We start from the raw sequence: 21,695 nt of genomic DNA, 5'->3' as shown, positions 1-21,695 counted from the left end.
AAAAGCCGCTTCAAATAGTTCATGAATTTCTAACATACTGAAAACATGGCAAAGACCACGTGCTCAGTTTTTTTCTTTGTTTCTAAACTATGTTGTGGTAAAATGAATTTGAGGATGTGACAGTGGTACCTGGAAAAACCTGCCATGATCCTGACAAGGGAAGTCTGTTGTTTAGGTGGCTCCTGTGATATATGAGGAATCCCAGACAAATGGCCTTGTTTTGGCTTTTCTTAAGGAAGGAGAAAGTGAAGACTTGACTCTGCTGTTTATTGGAGCAGTAGGTGAAATAGTTTTGCAGGAGCCAAGAGACAAGCAGTGTAATCGTGCACAACTATTTTAAGAATGGAAGGAAGCAAAATTGTTAAACTTCTAAACCCTATCCTCTCTTCTGCTTCCTTCCTCAAAAGCTGGTAATACGTAACATACGTACTGCATGGATGTCAGGGTGAAGTGTATGCCTGACTTGTGTTGTTTTTAAAACTAGTGATGAACTGCATTCTGAATGTTTTTTTAAAAAACAAACAAACAAACAAAAAAAAAACAAACAAACAAAAAACAAACAAACAAACACACCGCACAAAACATTGCCCTCTTTTTGACTGAGTGCATTGAGTGACTTAATGAAAGGTTTTGTGGTTTTGGAAAGAATATCAAAACATCTTGGAATGTCCTAGAAAAAAGGGGGTTGCCTTTTTTTTTTTTTTTTTTAATTGATTTAAGCTCTTCTAATACTCCTGTATCTTTTTGAGTACTTGTGTTGTTAGCTGTAAGTTTGGAAGAACACAAGAAGAAAGACATTTAAGTGGTAGCTTGATTTTTAGCATTTGTTTTCTTTGGCTAATGTGGTACTCTTCTGTGTCTACAGTCTTGAATGAAGAGGAATTCTGGGTGTTAGAGGGTTTTGGTACCATTCTTGTGGAGAAAGCAAGCTTTTAAAGTAGTGTTGAGCTCTTTCTTAACTACTTTTTTACTTTTTTCCCCATGACTAAGTTGTTCCCAAACACTTGAACTTGAGCCTGATATGAAGAAGTTGACTAGCTTGTTACTTACACCATAGGCAGGAAAGTTTGATTAGTGGTTCACAATATTTCAGTTTTAAATTGAGCATATTCAGTAAAACATGCTCAAAGTTTCTTCAGGTGTCTATTCAATACTAGATTTTTACCCTTTATCCAAATACTTAGGTAAAAGATTAAGCAAGTTTCATTGTGTTTTTGGACTTGCTTACTCTTTGCTTCCTGTGATTTCTGATGGAATTTGACTGGGTGACTACTTAAAGCTTTGGAGAATAATAGCAATTTTTATATGTTGACTGTCTTTGGATCTTGTTTTTTTGAATTCCTAGGATGGCCATGTGGAAGTGGCAAGATTACTTCTGGACAGTGGAGCTCAGGTAAACATGCCTGCTGACTCTTTTGAGTCTCCGTTGACCTTGGCAGCATGTGGTGGGCATGTTGAACTGGCAGCTTTGTTAATTGAACGTGGAGCTAACTTGGAAGAGGTAAACGATGAAGGATACACACCACTAATGGAAGCAGCTAGAGAAGGCCATGAAGAGATGGTGGCGCTGTTACTTGGTCAAGGTAACTACAGGGCTCCTTTATGTGGACTATAGTTCTTAGAATCATAGAATACTTTGGGTTGGAAGGACCTTAAAGCTCATCTAGTTCCAACTCCCCTGCCATGGGCAGGGATACCTTCCACTAGACCAGGTTGCTCAAAGCTCTGTCCGCCTGGCCTTGAACGCTTTCAGGGATGGGGCATCCACAGTTTCTCTGGGCAGCCTGTTCCAGTGCCTCACCACCCTCAAGGTGAAGAATTTCTTCCTTAGATCTGGTCTAAGTCTACCCTCTTTCAGTTTAAAGCTGTTAACCCCTTGTCCTATCACTGCATGCCCTTGCTAACAAGTTCCTCTCCACTCCCTTGTAGGCCCCCCCTTAGGTATTGAAAGGCTGATACATGTGTGGTTTTGGTGCTTTGTGTTTTGGTTTTTTTTGAAGGAGCAAACATCAATGCTCAAACAGAGGAGACACAAGAAACTGCATTAACTCTGGCTTGCTGTGGAGGTTTTTTGGAGGTTGCAGATTTTCTTATTAAAGCAGGAGCTGACATAGAACTTGGTTGTTCCACACCTTTGATGGAAGCTGCTCAAGAGGGTCATTTGGAGCTAGTTAAATATTTATTAGCTGCAGGTATGGAGTAATTTTGTTAACTGTTTTGTCAAGACTTAATGTAACCTTAAGAAAAAAAATATCTTTTTCCATATTCATTACGTGTTCATTAGCAGCTTCTTGAAGTTGATGGCAAAAGTTTGTAGAACCTTAAGTAGTTTACTAATTAAGCTATTGAAGATAGAGTTGATGTAAGCTCCCTTGAAACTGAAATTCTAGGTGTGTTCTGTGTGGATTTTTTTTGTTGTTGTTGTTTTGTTTTAGTGTTTTGTGAGTTTTATTTATTTATTATTCCTTTAGATTTAATTTACCAGTTTCATAGAAGTTGGGTTGGAAGGGGGAAGTTAAGTTTTTATCTGATCTGGTAAAGATTATGAAGAAACTTGCATATTTTCTGTAATGAACTCCATAAACCTTACATGCTCGTTACTACTGCTTCAGGGGCTAATGTGCATGCAACAACAGCAACAGGTGACACAGCACTGACATATGCCTGTGAAAATGGCCATACTGATGTAGCAGATGTCTTACTTCAGGCAGGTGCAGATCTGGTAAGCCATTACCTTCTTAAAAAAATATAGTTAGGAAATAAAATGATGCATCTGTTTTTTGGTTTGTGGGTTTTTTTGGTCCTGTATTCATTGCTGTAAATTTACTGCATTGGCTGTTATTGTTATAGTTGTATTCAAATTATCCTTTAACCTTTTCCTTTTAACTGAGAATTAGTGATGTTTTTCTAATGCATTTTAGACTGTTTAATTACCTGAATATGCTGAAATGAGATGCAGGACTTGGGTGCTTAGATATCTAAAGTATTCTCAAGCCATTCAAGATTTCTTGTACAGAAAAATGTTTGTGTTTGTTTGTGTTTTTTTTTTTTGTCATGTGCAGTCCTGAATGGTATTCAGTTGGAAATGTTGCACTGATTATGGGTTAATATTAGGACCTGCAAATTTTGGTTCCTTAAGCAGCAAATAGTTGATAGTTCTGATGTGATCTATATTGTATACTTTAATGGAAATAAGATAATACAGGTAAATACATTTTTACATTTCAGTAGGGTTGTATGTCAGTATGTTATCAAAAAGTGAAGTTAAGCATGGCAGAATGCATTTTGTTTAACTATAGTCCCCACCATATGCTTGAATGCTTCTTGTTTCATACCTGTACAAAGGTGGGTAGATACTCTAGTTTATCTGCAAGAGACACTCAGTTGAAATGTTATTGCAATTTTGTTGTCTGTAGATTGTAAAATACTGAAAATGGATCTTCCATTTCTGCTGTCTTTCCATTAAAAAAAAAAACCAAAATGGCAGAATTGCGTCCTTTTACATGTGCTGCTTTTGAATTTTCAATTTTAAGCCTGTCTTTATCTGCTCTAGGAGCATGAATCAGAAGGTGGAAGAACTCCTCTCATGAAAGCAGCGAGGGCAGGTCATGTTTGCACTGTTCAGTTCTTGATTAGCAAAGGTAAGCGTGTGAAGAGGTTTTGGTTTTCCTACTGTAAGAAATGCATGAAGTTAAGTATGTGTCAGTACTAATAATGTGACTTCCTTGGATTTGTTTCAAATAATTTAACTTAAGTAGGTTATTGCTTCCAACTAAGCATGTAATGATCACCTCTGGATTCTGGTGAGATTAGTGGGAACTGCAACTACTTCTAAAATAGCTCTGTTTCAGTCTGTAAATTCCTAGTAAAAGCAGCAACAGTAGTAGTGGTTACTGGATGTTAAGGAAGCTTCTTTTCCCTCGGTCGCATGCAGCAAAGACTCAGGCATGAATTCCGTAAGTTCTTCCAAAATAAATAATTTATTTGTGTGGTTCTGCATAGAGCAACTTCAGCAACTTGCCTGGGTCCCCATCAGTAGAAAAAAAACAACTTGGACAATTATAACCCCACAATCCAAGCCCTCACCCCCCATGTGTCATTCTGGGCTAATTGCAAAATTAGTCTGGGGTCCCCCGTTCTTCATTGAACCTTTTCATTTTTGTCAGATGGACTATCAGTTAAAGTTCTGACCTTCAGTTGCTGTTTTCAACCCACCGCTGAGGAAAAAAAATTTTTGGTAGTCGCCAAAATGTGCTTCTGTTAGATGCTGCTCTGTTCCTTATCTCTGGGAACACAGCTTCCCTTATCTTCTAGCTTGAAGACTCTGCCACCTTTTTTACATAATGAAGCAGAAAGTTCAAAGGCTTACTACTTATGCTAAGCGAATTCTATATGAGCAGTTTCAAACCAAGTTCTGTAAGTGGTATACCCAATAGTTCAATAAACTGAAGCAGTCTGTTCCCTAACACTGTGTGTCTCCATGCTCTTTCTGTAACTTTTGAGAACTGTGTTTGGCAAAGTTTAATTTCAAGTGCCTGTTTGCTTCAAAGTTTTGACTGTAACTTGCTTTATGTTGTCAGAACTTATCAGCTTCAGCCAGTGGCACTGTTGAATGCATGGAGTTGATACAGATCTCAGAATCACTGTTTTCTTTCTCTTGAGCTGATACTGAACGGTTTTTCTTGTACCTTGTATGGAGCGGGACTGGCCTAAAGCTTCCAGTGTGATGTAGTTTTCCCTATGTAGATTGTAGACTAAAGAAGCAGAGCTACAACTAGTCATCTTCTTGCTGGTACTAAGATGCATGGATCCACATGTTGGATCTTAGCACTTTTTTTTAGAGTCATGGTTCTGGCACAATTGCTGGCAAACTTCAAGGCAGTAGGTTCACCTGCTATGTGGCGTCGCACACTTACCACCATAGCCATATGAACAGTGGGTTTGGAGTGCTAATCCAGGTAGGGTTGCCCTTTGTTTTGGAGCCATATGTGCCAAGAGTTGAGTTACCTTAAAACTATTAGGCAGCTGGTAAGACCTTGGGTTCAGTGACTGTGACATGTTAAATGTTCCAATGCTAGTAACAATTGACTGTTCAATTTAATTAATTTACCAGTTTTAAGATGGCAGCTGTAGAGAACTAGGTTTTCATATTTAAGAAAAAAGTTAACTTTCTGACACTTACGGTAGAGGAGATCAGGTTGAAGTTTTCTTCTTTTTCTACATCATCTTTCCCCCTCTGTTTTTGAAGGAGCAAATGTGAATAGGACCACAGCTAACAATGATCACACAGTATTGTCGCTGGCCTGTGCAGGAGGTCATTTGGCAGTTGTGGAGTTACTGCTAGCTCATGGTGCTGATCCTACACACAGATTGAAGGTTTGTCACTCAGCTACCTTACTTTGCTCTGAGATGGTCTTAAAATTAATTATATCCAAGCCAGTTTGCTCCCTTTATATTCTGTGCAACTAACCCAACATGTCATGATTTAAGTAGGATTAAGATCCAAACCCTAGTATTGCCATGAGCAGGCATTTTCCTCATGAACATATTTATAGAAGTTTGATTAGGAGTTCTGTGTGTTGATTACTGTGAATGTAAAGGTTGCACTCCAGTTACAAGGCTGTAATTGTGGAGAAGGAAGGAAAATTTTAAGTAGTACTAGGTTTTTTTGAAATTATATTAAATATTTCAATATTTCTATATTAAATGAGTCCTTAAACTGAGATGTGGACTTAATGCAGATTGAATGAATAGTTATTAAAGTAGTCTTACTCTATATTGTGTTGTGTCTTTTGTACTTTTTCAGTGTTACGTTTTGATGATACTGTTTTCTAAATCTGTCATCTTTCCCTCTTTAGGATGGATCAACTATGTTGATAGAGGCAGCAAAAGGGGGTCATACCAGTGTGGTTTGTTACCTTCTAGATTACCCAAACAACTTGCTTTCTGCTCCTCCACCTGATGCTACTCAGCTGACCCCACCATCCCATGATTTAAATAGGGTAAGATTTAAGGGCTGTGGATCTGTTGGTCTTTTTTGCATTTCTTCTTGTGGCTTACTCAAGAGCTTACAGATGAGGAGTCGATCATGTCATTTCATGGACTGCTGAGCTGTAGGTGAATACAATGAAAATTGAGCTGTCATGAAAATGGTGAAGACTTTTTGAGCATCACTGTGTAGTGCCTTTGTTGTTCTTCTTACTGCTCTATAACTATTATTGGAAAAGATGAGGAAAAAAAATCCCAGCAAGTGAAAAGGTCTGCTTTAATGAGGCTCTTAAGAACTACATTTGTATCCAATTGTGGCTTGTCTTTGCTTAACTTAAGTGTAGCACTGTACCATACCAAGATGAGTGTTGTTTGGCACTTAATTTCCTAGGTTAAAAGTGCAAAGTATATGCAACTCAGATGATAATATGGTTAAGTATTGAACTCAGTGTATTAAAAGACTGTATAAAATGTTAGTAGTTACCATGAAAGGTTGCTTTTCAAAGAGGTTTTGCTTATCTTCTGTTGAATTATAACTAGATCGGTGTATGAGAAAAGTAATCTGTTAGTATCCAACATTTCAGGCTCCTCGTGTACCAGTGCAGGCGCTGCCAATGGTCGTCCCACCCCAGGAGCCTGACAAACCCCCTGCTAATGTCGCTACAACCCTTCCCATCAGAAATAAAGGTCAGTCTTAGTTCTGGAGCTTATTTTCTAAATATCCTTCCTTAGTAGAAGATAGAGGGTTGCACTTCTGGCAGAGTAGTTCCTGTGAAGAGTGTTTATGGATTCAGTCAAACAAACTGTAATATTTTTTTGAGGATTGCTTATCCACCAAATATAAAGTATCAGTCATTTAACCCTGTGATCATAAAGTGTCAAGAAATCTGCCTAAGTAAATGTTTAATATATGTATTAGTCTGACATACTGGACTAATGCAAAGTGTCACCCAGAAGCCTATAGAAATTTGATCACTGAAGTTGTAAAAACAGAATTAATCTCCCTTTTGTAGCTGATTTGGAAGTTGTGTTTACTTAGGATAGCAGTCTTGGAGCGGGTTTGACTGATTTGGTTGAAGGTGGAATTTCTTGTACTACAAAATAGTTAGTCTGATGTGGCTCAGTTCCTCCTAGGACTAAATTTGCATCCATTTTGATATCAACTTTTTGACATGTAACACTTTCTGTACTTAAGAATTCTCTTCCAAAACATTTTTTATCAAGGATCAGCAATAGTGCAAATACAGGCGTGCATGTCATAAAATTAATACTGTGTGTGCACTTGTATTGTTCTGGAAATACAGCGAGGATGACTGGAAGAAACTGGGCACCTCCACTGACTCAAATCCTTGGTTTTGATTTGCCTTTCTCCCTTCAAAATTAACCAATTGTTCCTTCTCCAACTGGTATGGCAGACTATGTCAGCTGTGTTACTGTGGACTTCTTCATAAAAGATGAAATGGATTAGTCCATCGCTCATTCTTAAAGGAAGGCTGAAATATTTGCCTTGCCTGGGCAGAGAGCTGAGTTTTGACACAGGCAAAATCATGTCTGCTAAGGATAAAATGTAGTGGCTAAACATACCCTGTTAGATCATGTTAAATATAAATGAGTCTCCTGGTTTCTAGCGTTGTCAACTGAGCAAAGCTGAATACTTGTAGTGAAAGGATTCAGTAGTCCTAGAAAGTGTAGTTCTTCCAAAAATGTACTGAGTTATTCACAAAACTGGTGGCTTAGAACAAGTCACCTGTCCCTCAAGATGCTTTTGCATCACTTTTGCTGTGCTTCAGGGCTGTAACCATGTTTGTTTTAACATGATACCAGATGCAAAACATCAAGTAAAGAGACAGCATTTCCTTTCTTTTTTTCCCCACTTATCTTGTAGCACCACTTTTTAACAGCGGCTCTTATCACTTCATTTGACAAAAGGGTAACAATTGTTGGAGTAAATATGTCAACACAGCACAGGGTTATTTGGAATGTATGTGCAGTAATCTGTAGCGTTAAATTGCAATCTGGCTGCTGTATTAAAAATTGATAGTGACAGATACGGCTTTCTTTGAGGGCCTTACAGTGCACGCTGACCTTCTATGGATGCTGTGTCTTGGTGCACAACTGGCCATTTAGCATCCCAACAGTAGGTCTATAATGAGGATGCCATTCATATGCACTTCCATTGGTTCTGAGGGGGTTTCTTTTTCACACAGCTGCTTCTAAACAAAAGTCCAGCAGTCATTTGCCAGCAAACAACCAGGATGTACAGGGTTACATCACCAATCAGTCTCCAGAGAGCATTGTAGAAGAGGCTCAGGGCAAGTTGACAGAGCTGGAACAGAGGATAAAAGAAGCCATAGAGAAGAACGCTCAGCTGCAGTCCTTGGAATTGGCACATGCTGACCAGCTCACCAAAGAGAAGATTGAGGAGCTGAACAAAACGAGAGAGGAACAAATTCAGAAGAAACAAAAGATTTTGGAAGAACTACAGAAGGTGGAGCGAGAGTTACAGCTGAAAACTCAGCAGCAGCTAAAAAAGCAGTACCTAGAGGTAAAAGCGCAAAGAATTCAGCTCCAGCAGCAGCAACAGTCTTGCCAGCATCTGGGACTACTGACTCCTGTTGGGGTAGGAGAACAACTCTCAGAGGGAGACTATGCACGATTACAGCAAGTCGACCCCGTCTTACTTAAAGATGATCCTCAGCAAGCTGCTGCACAGACGGGTTTTGCACCAATTCAGCCTCTGGCCATGCCACAAGCTTTGCCTCTGGCAGCAGGTTCCTTACCTCCAGGGTCCATCGCAAATCTTACAGAACTGCAAGGTGTTATAGTTGGACAGCCAGTGTTGGGCCAAGCACAACTAGCAGGGCTGGGGCAAGGAATACTGACAGAAACACAGCAAGGGTTAATGGTAGCCAGCCCTGCTCAGACGCTCAATGACACGCTGGATGACATCATGGCAGGTGGGTTTATATTGTTATGAGCAGGTATAATATTTGCTTGAACAGTTGAGGTTATGTCCACTTCTTTATGTGTATGTGTTTGTGTATTTCTGCTAGCTCTACAGCAAGTACCACTAGTCTTCTGATCCTTGTCTTTAGGAGTTAAGAAAACTAGTTTGAACTTTTTGATTTGCAGGGTTGCCTTTCCTTTTGTTTTGTTAACTGGTGCATGTTGGTTAGGTTGTTATAACAGAAGAGGCATTTTAAACTCTTTGTAGTTTGGGGGGATGTGCTAGAGTCTAACAGTTCTTTTTTTTTTGTTCTGTGTGTAGCTCAGGAGCAATGTCTTGACAATAGTTGTTGTTAATACTTTGGACGAGCTAACTGGGAACTGAGTTGGAGCAGTTGAAGTGGGTTTTGAGCAGCTATAGCACTGCATCAATCCTACAGTGTGTAAGGAACCTTGTAGGTTTGTCTTTTAAATGAGAGCTGCTCTGCTTGGACTTGAATAGCCTACCCATTGTAAGCTTTTACTTCTGCTTGGGAAAAAAAAGATGGTAATACTATGACTTTTTAAAATGTCTACTCATAAAAGTGTCTGCCTTGCCAATGAAAACCAAATTTTGCCTTACAAATTCTTTAATGCTTTGGAGATTTCTTTACCCAGTTACATCAGTGCTTTGCAGCCTTAAAAAGTAGTAAAGGAAAATAATTAAACAGGTTTTAAATACCGCAGGACATGTGAAATGTTAGTGTTCCTTTCTTTTACATTTGCTTTCGTTGCACGTAATCCTTTGTCTATGTTAAAGTAGTTGCTGAAATAATCATCGTGACTGCTTACTTGAATACAGATTAACTGTTAGGAAATATTAACAGTCTCATCACTAAATCAGAATTTGCTGAGATGCTCTTGGTTAAGCTGATGAACTTTCATTTTTAAAAGTGCTATTTTGACAAGTCTGCTTTGTAAGGCATGTTAAGATGAGTGTGTGTTGGAGGAAAGGCAGGTCTCAGCAAACATTTTTGCCTAGAAATGCAGAGGTATGGAGCTGTGTACTGCAAGAGTTACTGGAGTACAAGAATGTTGCAGAGTAAATAGAAGATATGGTAATAGTTAAAAACACCAGGTGGTGTTTGTTTAAAATACATGGAACAACACTTTTAAAGCTGTGCAGTTGAAATTAGGCACACAATGAAGTAACCTGATGTTCAGGAAAGCCTACAGAGATTCTCCTCTGAAAATCTGGTGTTAGAGTTGAAGTCTAGACATACAGCTTGAAAGCTCTTGGTGGATAAAGAACAAAGTGGATGCATTAGAAAGTACATAACATTACATCCATCATGCCTTGATAGTTCTCTCACATGGAGCTGCTGAGGTACATATCAATACTAGCCACTTGGTTCAAGAAATGGAACAAATACGTTTCTTGGTTACTTAGGAATCTGTGCGGTGCACTTCAATTGTGCGTAAATATAAGTTTGAGTTAAGGTATTTGTAATGTGTTCAGCTTCATATAACACTGTGAGAATCTCTGGTTTTAGGTCATCTGATGAGTACCCAAGTGCTCAGGTACATCTTTTTGGAAAAGGTCAGGTATTTCCAATGTACATTTGAGTGAATGTTTTTGTACTGCTTTGTCTCAGTTCTTATTGTATGCATGCACATGTACAATTGGGAATGAGGTCAAAATTGTCTTCTAGAAGGCATTTGTGGCAAGTCTGTTAAAAACTGTACAGATGCAATTTTGTATCTGCTTTTCTGTCAATTTTAGGGTTATTTTAAGTGAGAGCAGGCAGGCCTGAGTATACAATTTAAGTGCCAGCTCAAATCTACATATTAGAATTCAGTGTGGAGGTGTGGTAGGCTCAATGTAACACAAAACATTTAAGCAGCAGGTATGTATTTTATTGGTAGCTTTGTGTATTGCATTAATTGGAACCCTGTAGAATATCTCCATTGACTTAAATCTCTGTTCCTGAGATGGGTTTAGTTCTATCACAGGGCTGTGTCTTGAAGCACTGGTTACAAAAAGAAAGCTTCGCCTTGTGTGCAGACTTAATCTCATGTTCATCTCTGGGCTTAATTAATTGTAAACAATTAGTTTGATTTTTGCCATTTTAAATTCTGGTTTAGAACAAAGCCAGGTGTGCACATGCTGATACTTGTGAGAAGCTAGTGTTAAGACATCAGTACTGCTCTAGAGGTCAAGTGCTGTTGGTAGGTCAACTCTGAGTGGATTTCTTGGGATTAGAGAAGCTAATTAGTGTTTCCAGAGCTCTGCACAATTTTCCTGGAAACACAGTGAGAGAACGTACTGAGTTAAGGGGTTTAGACGTTATTTTTAAGAAATAAATAGGGTGAGTTGAAAAAGTAGCAAATAATATTTTGGTTATAACTTTGGACTCTTTTCTGATCCTCATGAAATTCATGACAAGGAAATGGTTTGCTTGTCAGCTTCAAATGTTGGACAAGTTCTTTGCTTGCTTGGAGGCTAGTGAACAGAAGTATTTTTTTAGGGTTACTTATTTAACTTTTGAACTAAAACATCGCATATATTAAATGATGTGTTAAGGATATTTTTAAAATAATCATCATTTTTAGTAGCAAAGTTCTCTTAAAAATAACTGTTAAAAGGAGTGTGTCCAGTAACAAAGCCTCACAAAGAATTTCAGGATTTTTGAAGCACTTGATAAGATCAATTCCTGGAAGCTGTCTGTGGGAGGAGTCAGTTAAAGTGTAACTGTCTGAATTAATACATAAGAAAAAATATGCTTTGACTGCAAGTTCTTCACAGAAACTCCAGTACTGAGAAAATAAGGACAAAACACCAGCATCACAGAAAAATCAGTCTTGTTCCACTTGTGACCTGTGCAGGAGCTGCAGAAAGCCAAGAATGCAAGCTTTTTTGCATTGGTGTAACTACAACTGGTTGTTGGCAGTTCTTATGCTGTTCTTGGAAATTTAGGGTAAATGCATGTAGACTTTAGTCCATGGCATTCTAAGAGACTTTCATCTTTTGTTAGGCAGATGGTTTTGTATGGGACTGAGCCTGTGATAATCCGCCTTTCATACTGTAATGATCATCAAGACGACAGGCATGTTGTGGTTTTCAGGCTCTGCTCAAGGTGCTGTAAGTGCACAGAAGTAACGCTGTGTGTCTGTATTTGAACTCAGAACGTGACTTTGACTCTTACAATTCAAGGCATGTTAAGCATCTGAAGTGTTCTGTATTGGTTTTAAGCATATGTGGCAGCAACATAGTTTATAATAACTTGAGATACTGAAAGAAATTGGGAGCAGAGGAGAAGCAGCCAATGTGGAACAAGCCTTTTGAGCTGACTTGAAAGAAGTTGGAAAAATCTGAGGTATCTGATATGTTTCTTGTAATGTTTGTTGGTTGGTTGGTTTGTTTTTCTCGTTCTTCATCTTGGCTTACTCCAATGTAGTGTGAAACAGTGCTTTTATACATCTGCTGTTGACATTACAGGAGATAAGGAAAAAATGTCAGAACTATGCTGTGCCCACAGTAACACAATACTAGTAAGAAACTTAGTGGTCAACATAAGGATGAAATGGGATTATAAAGATGCTTGTTTTCTGTAACTTTGGACTTATTGAAAACACAAAAATATTCAAGGAAGCAGCGAACTTGGAACAGTGTGACCAACCCTTTCCAAAATGTCAGGTTTTTTTTCAGACACACCTTATGACATGTAGATCAGCGAGGAAAAAAAAATCCTGTTGGCTCAGATGTTAAGTATCTTGTGTTTGTTTTCATTTTTTGTTTGTTTGTTTTGGTTTGTTTTTTGTTTTTGTTTTTTTATTATTATTATTTGTCAGCTTGACTGTTTTAGTTTGTTTCCTGATACGAGGGCTTCATTTGTAAGCCAAATGCTGGTCTGGATGGTGGAGCTGCTGGGCTTGTGGGAGAAGGTAGCAGCTGTGGGGTTGTCCTTTTTTAATTTAAGCCAAGAAAAGGTTGAGGTGTCCAGAAAGAAATCAGTATGAAGAGCAGGTATGCCTCTAGTATCAGTAAGCACTGAGTTGGTTTCCAAACAAATGCAAAAGACTTGCGACTGGAGTAGTCAAACAGTGCTAGGAATTATGTATTCCGACAAAGAAGCTTGACCTTGTCTTATAACGTGATTAAGACCAGTTGCCTCATCCCATACTGAGGCATGTATATGCTAAAATATTCTAATAGTGAACTGGCTTTGAAGACTTCAGTAACCCAGGCATACAGTCATGATGGTTTAATGTCGAAATACAGACATCTAGTTGAATTTTGCCACTGGTCTATTAGAGTAGGTGGAAGAGTGGCAGAGGGGAGGATGAAGCTGTGACTGTCAGTGCTTTTAGATTTGATGACCAAGCTAGTTGGTTACTCTTTTCACTGCTCAAGACTGTTGTGAAAACCTTTTGGCTTATTGAACTTTTACTATTTTGGTTTGGACACCGTAAAGATTCTGTTCATTGCCCTTGGCATGGTCATTAATGATCTCTGCATAAGTGATGTTGAAATAAATATAATCAGAGTCATTACCTGTGAAAATTGATGTCTTGTGTTAGTAAAACATAGTGTAGGGAAATGAACTATACTTGTCCATGAATTATTGTTGACGCCCACTTGAAATATACTTCATGTGAGAACTGTAAGTCGACATGCATGTTCTCCTCTACTGTCATGCATAAAACCATTTTTGTAGGGGTTGTACAATAAGGCTTTGCTTTCTTAGACAAAGAGGGATGTTGGTTTTTAAACATCTCATTTTTTTCCCCTCTCTGTAACAACATAGGTATAAAAAAAATAGACTGCATCTGAATTGAGACCTTCCAAACTAAATTTTGTTGTTTTGTTGGGTGAGGCGGGGTTGTGTGGGTTTTTTGTGTTGTGGGGGGTTTGCTTTTTTTTTTAGGTCTAACAACTTTAATAGTGCCTCCTGTACCAGAGATGTTCTCCAGCCCCCATATTGAGGCTACAGCAGTAATACTTAGCAGCTCTTAAAAATACTCCTGCTACTGTAGCAGGGTTAGTTTCTTTCTTGTGTGGATGATTTGATGATTGTGATTTTTATATCATCCAAGTTAGTGTACATGTGGTTAGTGTACAGTCTATTTTACCATCTTTATCAAGTGAAGCATCTTGATCCTTTGGTGTTCCATTACTGTTTTATGCTGTGTGAACTTTGTCTTGGAACTTACAGAAAGAAGACAAATACACTGGTTTTTCAAAATGACTTGTCAATGACCATATGTGTTAAGAGGGAAGCAGGAGTTGAAACAGTCAGCTTTTTATCCTTGTGAACAAGGCTAATTCTAAGTTGTTTTTAGGTTATATTTCTAACTTACAGTCAGAATATGGAATAAGACAAGTTAAATACTCCACTGAATATTTCATTATGATCTTCAGTTACTTAGTTTCTGTACAGAACTCCCTTAGGCCATAGTTTTTGACCTTACATAGGACTATTTTTGGCTCAAGTTCTGTATGTTTCTTTTAATCCACACCTAGCATGATTTGTCTTGTGAGATGAGAATAGATTTCAAAAGGTACTCTGATATAAAGATCAAAGGAGTTTGAATCTTGGTTTATTTTTAAATCATACTTTCCATGTCATAAGTTGGGGATTCTTTGTTCTCCTTTCAATGGCATTTAGTAGCTTCTTTTTTGGCATTTGGAAGTCCAGAAATTAAATAAGTAATGGACTAAAAACATAGCAGCCTTGCAGAGGAAAGAATATACAAATTGTCATGGTAGAATAACATTTTTTGTGGCATCTGCTAAAACCTTAGAGCTTCAAATTTGGTAGAGGAACTAATTATCAGTGGCTGGTAATTGGGACATGACTGATAATTAAACCCATTTGAAAAATAGGACTTGAAAAGTTTGGGATACAGGGCATTGTTTCAGTGTTCTATAAGGTGGCATGTATTAGATGAATGGTGACAATATGTGGAAACTGCAGTTCTTAATTTTGCAGTTAAAGGTGTTTTTGTCAACTTGACAGGAGAAAGGTATGGTACTTAAATTTCTCCTTTTCTGATCACACATGATAAAGACCTGTAGAGATACTGGGGAAAAGCCGGGGGGAAAACACTTAATTCTTTCCAGGGCAAACAAAAAGTAGGAAAACCTAAAGACTGTTCTAGTTAAGTTTATACTTTTAAACATTATATATATGAAGCAAGTGTCAGGGAAGTATGACAGTCAGTGCTGTCTTGTTTCATGTCAATATACTGTCATCAACTGCGAAGTGGTATTGCCTTTTGCTTATGCTAACAGCCTTGACCAAAGTCCCTGCAAAATAGCTGTTAAGAAGCTTCCACTTCTCTGGTTTCAACAATTTCTGCCACGTGAGCATCCTGACATTAGCACTACTGCTTTTTTGTCATGTTTATGGGGGCAGGGGCAATGGGTGAAGGCCAGATGGGCTTTTAGATGAGAATCTTTCAAGTGTTTTAAGAAAAATTGCATAGATACCCATTGATTTGACTTGGTCTGCAGTCCTGTTACTAAAGGTATGGAACTCTTGGTCCAAATAATGACTTGTTGCAGGAAAGATCTTTGGTTTGCTTTTAAAAAAAAAAAAAAAAGTGATGGGCTTCTAGAAAACACACCAATGTGATAGTGTTTTGGGTTATTTTTAATCTAATGCAGTTAACCTTTTTCATAGTTGTTAAATTCAAAGAGTTATGTATTTGTGGAAAATAAAGTATTTAGGGTGTTCTGTCCCAGTATCCATATATTGTCTTGTTAATCATCTGAAGTAAAGTGGTTTACTTTTACTAAGTGTAGTTCTTCTGTTCAACAGCAGTGAGCGGAAGAGCATCTGCAATGTCAAACACTCCTACCCACAGCATTGCAACTTCTGTCTCCCAACCTCAGACGCCAACTCCAAGTCCTATCATTTCTCCTTCAGCCATGCTGCCAATCTACCCTGCTATAGATATTGATGCTCAGGTAAGCCTCCACTTGTCGCTGCAGCACAGATTGCTTCTACAACCCGAATAATTCATCAAGAGTAAACAGCTCTGTATAATGAATTGGGTTCTGGAGTTGATTTGTGGCTTTTAGGAAGTCTGTACCACTCCTTGGAGAGCTGCAACCTACTTTCCTCTGTGCTCTAGCTGAATAAAATAGAAAGTCTTTGAATGACTAAACACTTGTGTTTCTCAGTTCTTCATTGTCAGAGAGATTATGAGAAACAGCAAAGTTGCCTTCTAACAGAAACTGAAATTTTTTTCTGGCCTGGTTTCTTAAGACAAATAGACTTTAAAGTGTTGCAGTTTTTTCTGTTTTTTTTTTTTTCTGGTTTTTCTGTTTTTCTGCAGTGTTTCTGTTTTTTTCCAGTTGTGCTTTAAGTTGTTGGTCAGTAATCACCAACCTTGACAGACATGTGAAAGTACTGAAACTAATATTTTTTTTTGTAAACTTTTTAACAAGAGGAAATAATACAAGCCAGTAATTTCTCTTTCAAATAGCCTAGTGACCATTTAAATGGGTCATGGCAACACTAAAAAATTAAATGCACATTTTTTCATTGCAAGGGCTTAATAGGCAGAGTCAAGGTTGATAAGGGCTCTGTGCTATTACTAAGAACTATCTACCACTAGAAGTGACCAGTTGGAGACAGTGTATCAGTGCAGTGAACAACAAAAATTTAAAAGCAGAGTGTAAGCTCCAACATTTGTGTATCTTCAGTTGTTCTGTTGGGTTTGATTATCATGTTTTGTGGATGCGCTGTAGCTAATTTCTACTGTTCAGAGGCTTCAGCAACAGTAGTAGTGAGATTAAGAATTTTTCCTCTTTGGGTTTTAACTGGAGGGTTAAGAATTCAAGATAGAATTCTTTAACTTCCTTATACCATCTAAAGTTACAGTCAAGCACTGGTAAAGAAGTTGATCTAATTAAGAAAACATACATGGAATCTCAGTTCTTGTCAGGAATTGTTTTCAAATCTCCCAACAGAGCTGACTTCGGAAGTAGAATCCAGTTATCAACTTGAACACAGAAGATAACTGTGAGGTATCCAGTAGACATGTCTTAAACTTATAGAAGCTTTTTTATCTTGACACAAGTATAGTTGTACTTAGGCTAACAGGCAATATAACAGGGGTTGTAATTGAAAAAGAAAATACTTATCTTGCTGATAAGTATCTCTTGCTGATATATCTCTTTCTTTCAGACTGAGAGTAATCATGACACAGCATTGACACTTGCTTGTGCTGGTGGCCATGAAGAACTAGTGCAAACACTGCTGGAGAGGGGAGCGAATATTGAACACCGGGACAAGAAAGGTAAGTACCTCACTATGGCAATACAGACCCTCTCTTGTCTTCTGGTGCATCACAGCAAATAAATAGACAATAAACATAGTCTTTCTGTGAAGCTTTAAGGCTTGTTTTCTTGGTGGTTCAGCTTAAGTCATTTAAGTTATGAATGTGCACTTTTCAAACATACTTTTTAATTTCAGGATTTACTCCGCTTATTCTGGCTGCTACAGCTGGCCACGTGGGTGTTGTTGAAATATTACTGGATAATGGAGCTGATATTGAAGCCCAGTCTGAGAGAACCAAGGACACTCCCTTGTCTTTGGCTTGTTCCGGAGGGAGACAAGAGGTGAAGTACAACTTAAGTCTTCAAAAGCAGTTTGTAGATTACATATTGTGTCAGTATACCAAAGCAATCTTCCAGAAAAGTTATAGTAACTTAATTCACTATTCTGTTTCATGATGATGGTCTATAAAAAATATGCAAAGAGCTTCAGATTTCCTAAGTTATATATGGCATCATGTCTGATATAAATTGTCTTTTTGATTTTTATAAGCTGGACGAATGCTGTGCACGTGCCCTCACAATTGTAATCACTAGTGTATCATTATGGGGCTTTTACCAGCATAATTAGATGTACACATGAAGGCAAATGCGATAAGTGTTCTTGTTGAGAAGCTGGAGTTAGACATGAATCAGCTACATATATGAGCCAAGAGGGTTTTCTAGTGGATTTTGTATAGACCATAGGATATTGGAGTACTGCAGATGACTCCATTGTCTCTGACTGAAAACATGAGAAACTTTTTCCAAATGAGTGATAAAAAGTAAATGTGAGAGAAGGGTTTGTTTTAATGTTAGGTGAAATTACTGTATTCTGTGACTTAAGAAAACTGTCTTTATTTTGTGTTTTTTTCCTAATGGTTGTTACAAATTGGGAGTGTATAATTCTGTTAATGCTTCTGCTATTTGGATTGCAAAAGCTACAGTGGAAGCTATATAATCTGGTGCGGGATCACCTTCTCCTGTCTGTGACCATCTGGGAATTAATGACGTTGGAGACATCTCTCCCACTTCTGCAGGTTGTCTTAACAGTGGTACTATAGCATTTTAAAGGTGATTGCTTCCCTAGACAAAAACTTACTGAAAAAATTGGCCTGATTTTAGTGTCATTGGGAAGATTTCAAACGTTGGGGCTTTAGTGTGATGACCTTTACATGCTATCAAGTGAAGGGAAAGGCCTGTTTTTAATAAGCCTTTTAATAGCCTTTGTGACCAGCAACCTCATGCTGCAAATGTGAATTTATGCTCATCTTTTTAGAGCATATTTTGAGGAATCCATCATTGTATCTTTCATGGTTTTTGTGAAAGAAGATTAGAAGACACTGGCCTTTTTGCAGCACAGATGATGTTGGGTGCCCTCTTGCCCTAGTTTGTATATTTAGCAGTATATTTGTCCTGTGATTTCAAGGCAAAGTATTGTGATTGAAAAGCCCTTGACTTCAGCTGTGTCCGCCGAATTTAAACATGTCTTAACACTTTAAAGCTGAAAGTGTGGTATATTAAATGTTGCACTGGAGATGAGGTAGGTTTTCACCTCAGTGTTAATTCTACGTTGCTACAAAGTATTTTGGTCTTCTGCAGAAACTTCATTGCAGAATCTAAGCTTTATGTATAACATGGGGAGCTGCAAATTGTTTGAGTTGTGAATCTGTCTGAAAGGAAAGAATAAAATAAGTACTGCTATTGCTTTTGTTCGTATACAGAGAAATCCATCAAGTCCTGCAAGTGTTAATTTTTCTAGTGGCTCCTGCCTGCAATTTCTGCATATAATCCACACACAGTTTGTCGTGGTGTAAATAGAGAATGTAAGATAAAAGTAGGCAACTGCTTTCTTGTTTGCTCCGCAACTTCAGTTTAGGGATGTCTTGAACGTGACAGTGAACTGAGCTTTACAGTAGGACAGGACAAACATCAAGACTACTTTGTTTACCAGCTTCAAACTGAATCTCTGGTTTTGGCTGTCTTAAAAATGGCTGAAATAATCATTAAAAGTTCTCAATATTTTCTGGTTACGTGAGACAACTTGGTATGAATGTTTTAAGCATATTAATAAGTTATCATGATTGATTTCCTTTTTTAAAAAAAAATATTTTTCAAGTAATTTGTACAGTGGCTTTGGGGACATATTTGCAGCCTCATCTGTTAATGGAGGTGTGTAGAGAAGCAACTTAGAAAAATATCTTTTTTTTTTTTTTTTTTACTGTTGGAAAATATCAGTGATATATTTAGGCTTCAAAAACATTTGCACTGAATAGATTTGCAAGTTCGGGAGAAAACCTAATGTTATTTCCTAAAACACTGCAGGTGGTGGAGTTGCTGCTAGCTCGAGGGGCAAACAAAGAGCATAGGAATGTTTCTGATTACACACCTTTAAGCCTCGCTGCTTCTGGTGGCTATGTGAACATTATCAAGATTCTGCTAAATGCTGGGGCAGAAATAAATTCCAGGCAAGTTTCCTTTTCACCCTTTCTCTCATCTGTGTTTTTTTTGTTGTTTTTTTTGTTTGTTTGTTTGTTCGTTTTCAGTCTTATGGGTCTTTACCCTTTCCAAAAGGATTTCTTGACAAATATGTGGAGCAAAATTTTCTCTTATTTACCTGGTCACAGTGTCTTGTTTAGTATGTATTAGGCTTCTTTGCTATTAAGTTAGAATCTAAAGGTTTTGCCTCTGCTTTTTGAATACTGTTAACTTCCCATCTCCCTTAATGTGTTAACTTCTTTCCTGCATCATGCTACCGGTCTTCTTTGTTCAAAGATAAAAATCTTTCTTTTTGCTCTGGTTGGCATGCTGCTTTGAAGTTAGTTCTGGGTTGCATGAATAAAGTGTGTTACTCCTTTGTAGTTTAAAGAAAGCTTTTTTGTGTCTGTATGCGTGTATATAATGCTTTTGCATCCTTGGAGAGGTAGAAAATAGCTCAGCCATGCATTGCATAAGTCAAAGGCCAAGCAGAAGTCATCATAAGAGATACCTTTAAATTTGCAGTAGTTAAAAGGTAATGTGCACAGTATCTGTAAATAGAATTATTTGTCCTTAATAGTGCCACTATGAAGAACCTCTTATAGTTTCAGTAATAGTTGCTGTGTAGCTGTTCTTCTGGTCTCAGATATGTACTCTGTGTTCTCTATTTTGTTGAAGTCATTTCAGAAATGTGATTATGATTGAAAATTTTATTTTTTTTCCTCTTTCAGAACTGGTAGCAAATTGGGTATTTCTCCCTTAATGTTGGCAGCCATGAATGGGCATACTGCTGCTGTCAAGCTATTACTGGACATGGGATCTGATATAAATGCCCAGATAGAGACCAACAGAAATACAGCACTGACTCTGGCTTGTTTCCAAGGGAGAACTGAAGTGGTTAGCCTTCTGCTTGATAGAAAAGCAAATGTGGAACACAGAGCAAAGGTAAGGAGCAAATAGCTGAATAAGTCTCTGAAAAGAGATGCTTGGAAGTCATGACTTCTCTGTGGTCATCTGATTACTTTCTTGTCTTTTGTCCAACTTAAGTGAACTAGAGAATCTCATGTCTGCCGTGGATCAGTTATGTATTTCTGAAGCCATCTAGAAAAAGACTATTGTAGAGAAAAATAATGGCTTCACTCAGGGGTAGTATTTTGGAGGTCACACAGTTCATCAAAATATGTGTTTTTTCTGAAGCTATAATTAAGCTTCAGGTGCTTACAAGCATAAGAACACGGTAATTCATCAAGTGGGGAAAAAAATAGAAGTATCTAATGTATTCAAAAAAAAAGCTAGTATCTTTGCCTAGGTATAGAATCATTTTGGTTGGAAAAGACCTTTAAGATCATAGAATCCAACCATTTCCCCATTGTCTAATCTCTTGTGTCTGGCAGCTGCTTATATCGACAGTGGTGATGCAGAATTGAAAGTGAATGTGCATGTTTTAAAGTCTTTCAGTTGACATCGACTCTTTAAATTGAAGGAAAGACTGTCCCCTAGAAAAATGGCTAGAATATTGAGGGAGGAGAAGAAAGAGGCCTGCCACAGATGTGGAATTCTGTTATCCTTTCCCATTGTACGTAGTTGTTGCCACAGAGCAGCTCAAAAGGACCTGCATAGTACTGATTGCTGCTAGGTATTCTTCTGCTAAAGTTACATGTCCCATTGAACCTGGCCAGGTGGTTTCCAGATGTTACTGTGTAGGATCTCTTAACGAAGGCTGGGGATGTGATTTGTGTTATCTGGATAACACCATGGGTGATTTATGGGACTAGCACAGATAAGGATCCATCAGCACTAAGGGTTGGTTGGGTTAGTTTTGAGAAACTGTGGGCAGTGGGCTTGGACTTCATCAGCTCTGGGCAGCAGCAGACGGACCCTGTGCACTGTGCTGCTCAGTGGAAGCTCTTCATCTGCCTGAAGATGATTTCTCCTTCATAATGTCACTGAACTGTTACAAAATTGGCCAGGTAATAAC

At 38.0% G+C, this 21,695-nt stretch overlaps 1 protein-coding gene across 10 annotated transcripts in view; it reads left to right on the top strand.

The window, feature by feature from the left end:
• ANKRD17 (ankyrin repeat domain 17) overlaps positions 1–21,695 on the top strand; it is a 97,371-nt gene that overhangs the window by 56,848 nt on the left and 18,828 nt on the right. For 5 of the 10 annotated variants that reach the window (XM_065061663.1, XM_065061664.1, XM_065061662.1 and 2 more), the window contains 13 exons: positions 1,346–1,583; positions 2,001–2,192; positions 2,613–2,722; positions 3,554–3,641; positions 5,249–5,376; positions 5,859–6,002; positions 6,573–6,675; positions 8,196–8,945; positions 15,738–15,886; positions 17,112–17,223; positions 17,400–17,545; positions 19,565–19,707; positions 20,449–20,662. In XM_065061663.1, the coding sequence (XP_064917735.1) occupies positions 1,346–1,583; positions 2,001–2,192; positions 2,613–2,722; positions 3,554–3,641; positions 5,249–5,376; positions 5,859–6,002; positions 6,573–6,675; positions 8,196–8,945; positions 15,738–15,886; positions 17,112–17,223; positions 17,400–17,545; positions 19,565–19,707; positions 20,449–20,662 (2,517 nt within the window). The remainder of the gene's footprint in view (positions 1–1,345; positions 1,584–2,000; positions 2,193–2,612; positions 2,723–3,553; positions 3,642–5,248; positions 5,377–5,858; positions 6,003–6,572; positions 6,676–8,195; positions 8,946–15,737; positions 15,887–17,111; positions 17,224–17,399; positions 17,546–19,564; positions 19,708–20,448; positions 20,663–21,695) is intronic. The other 5 variants (XM_065061661.1, XM_021289959.2, XM_065061665.1 and 2 more) reach the window with 3 other exon arrangements.

Source organism: Columba livia, chromosome 4 (assembly GCF_036013475.1).
Source record: "Columba livia isolate bColLiv1 breed racing homer chromosome 4, bColLiv1.pat.W.v2, whole genome shotgun sequence".
Classification (NCBI taxonomy): Eukaryota; Metazoa; Chordata; class Aves; order Columbiformes; family Columbidae; genus Columba; species Columba livia.
This window is presented reverse-complemented; position numbering and strand designations above follow the sequence as displayed.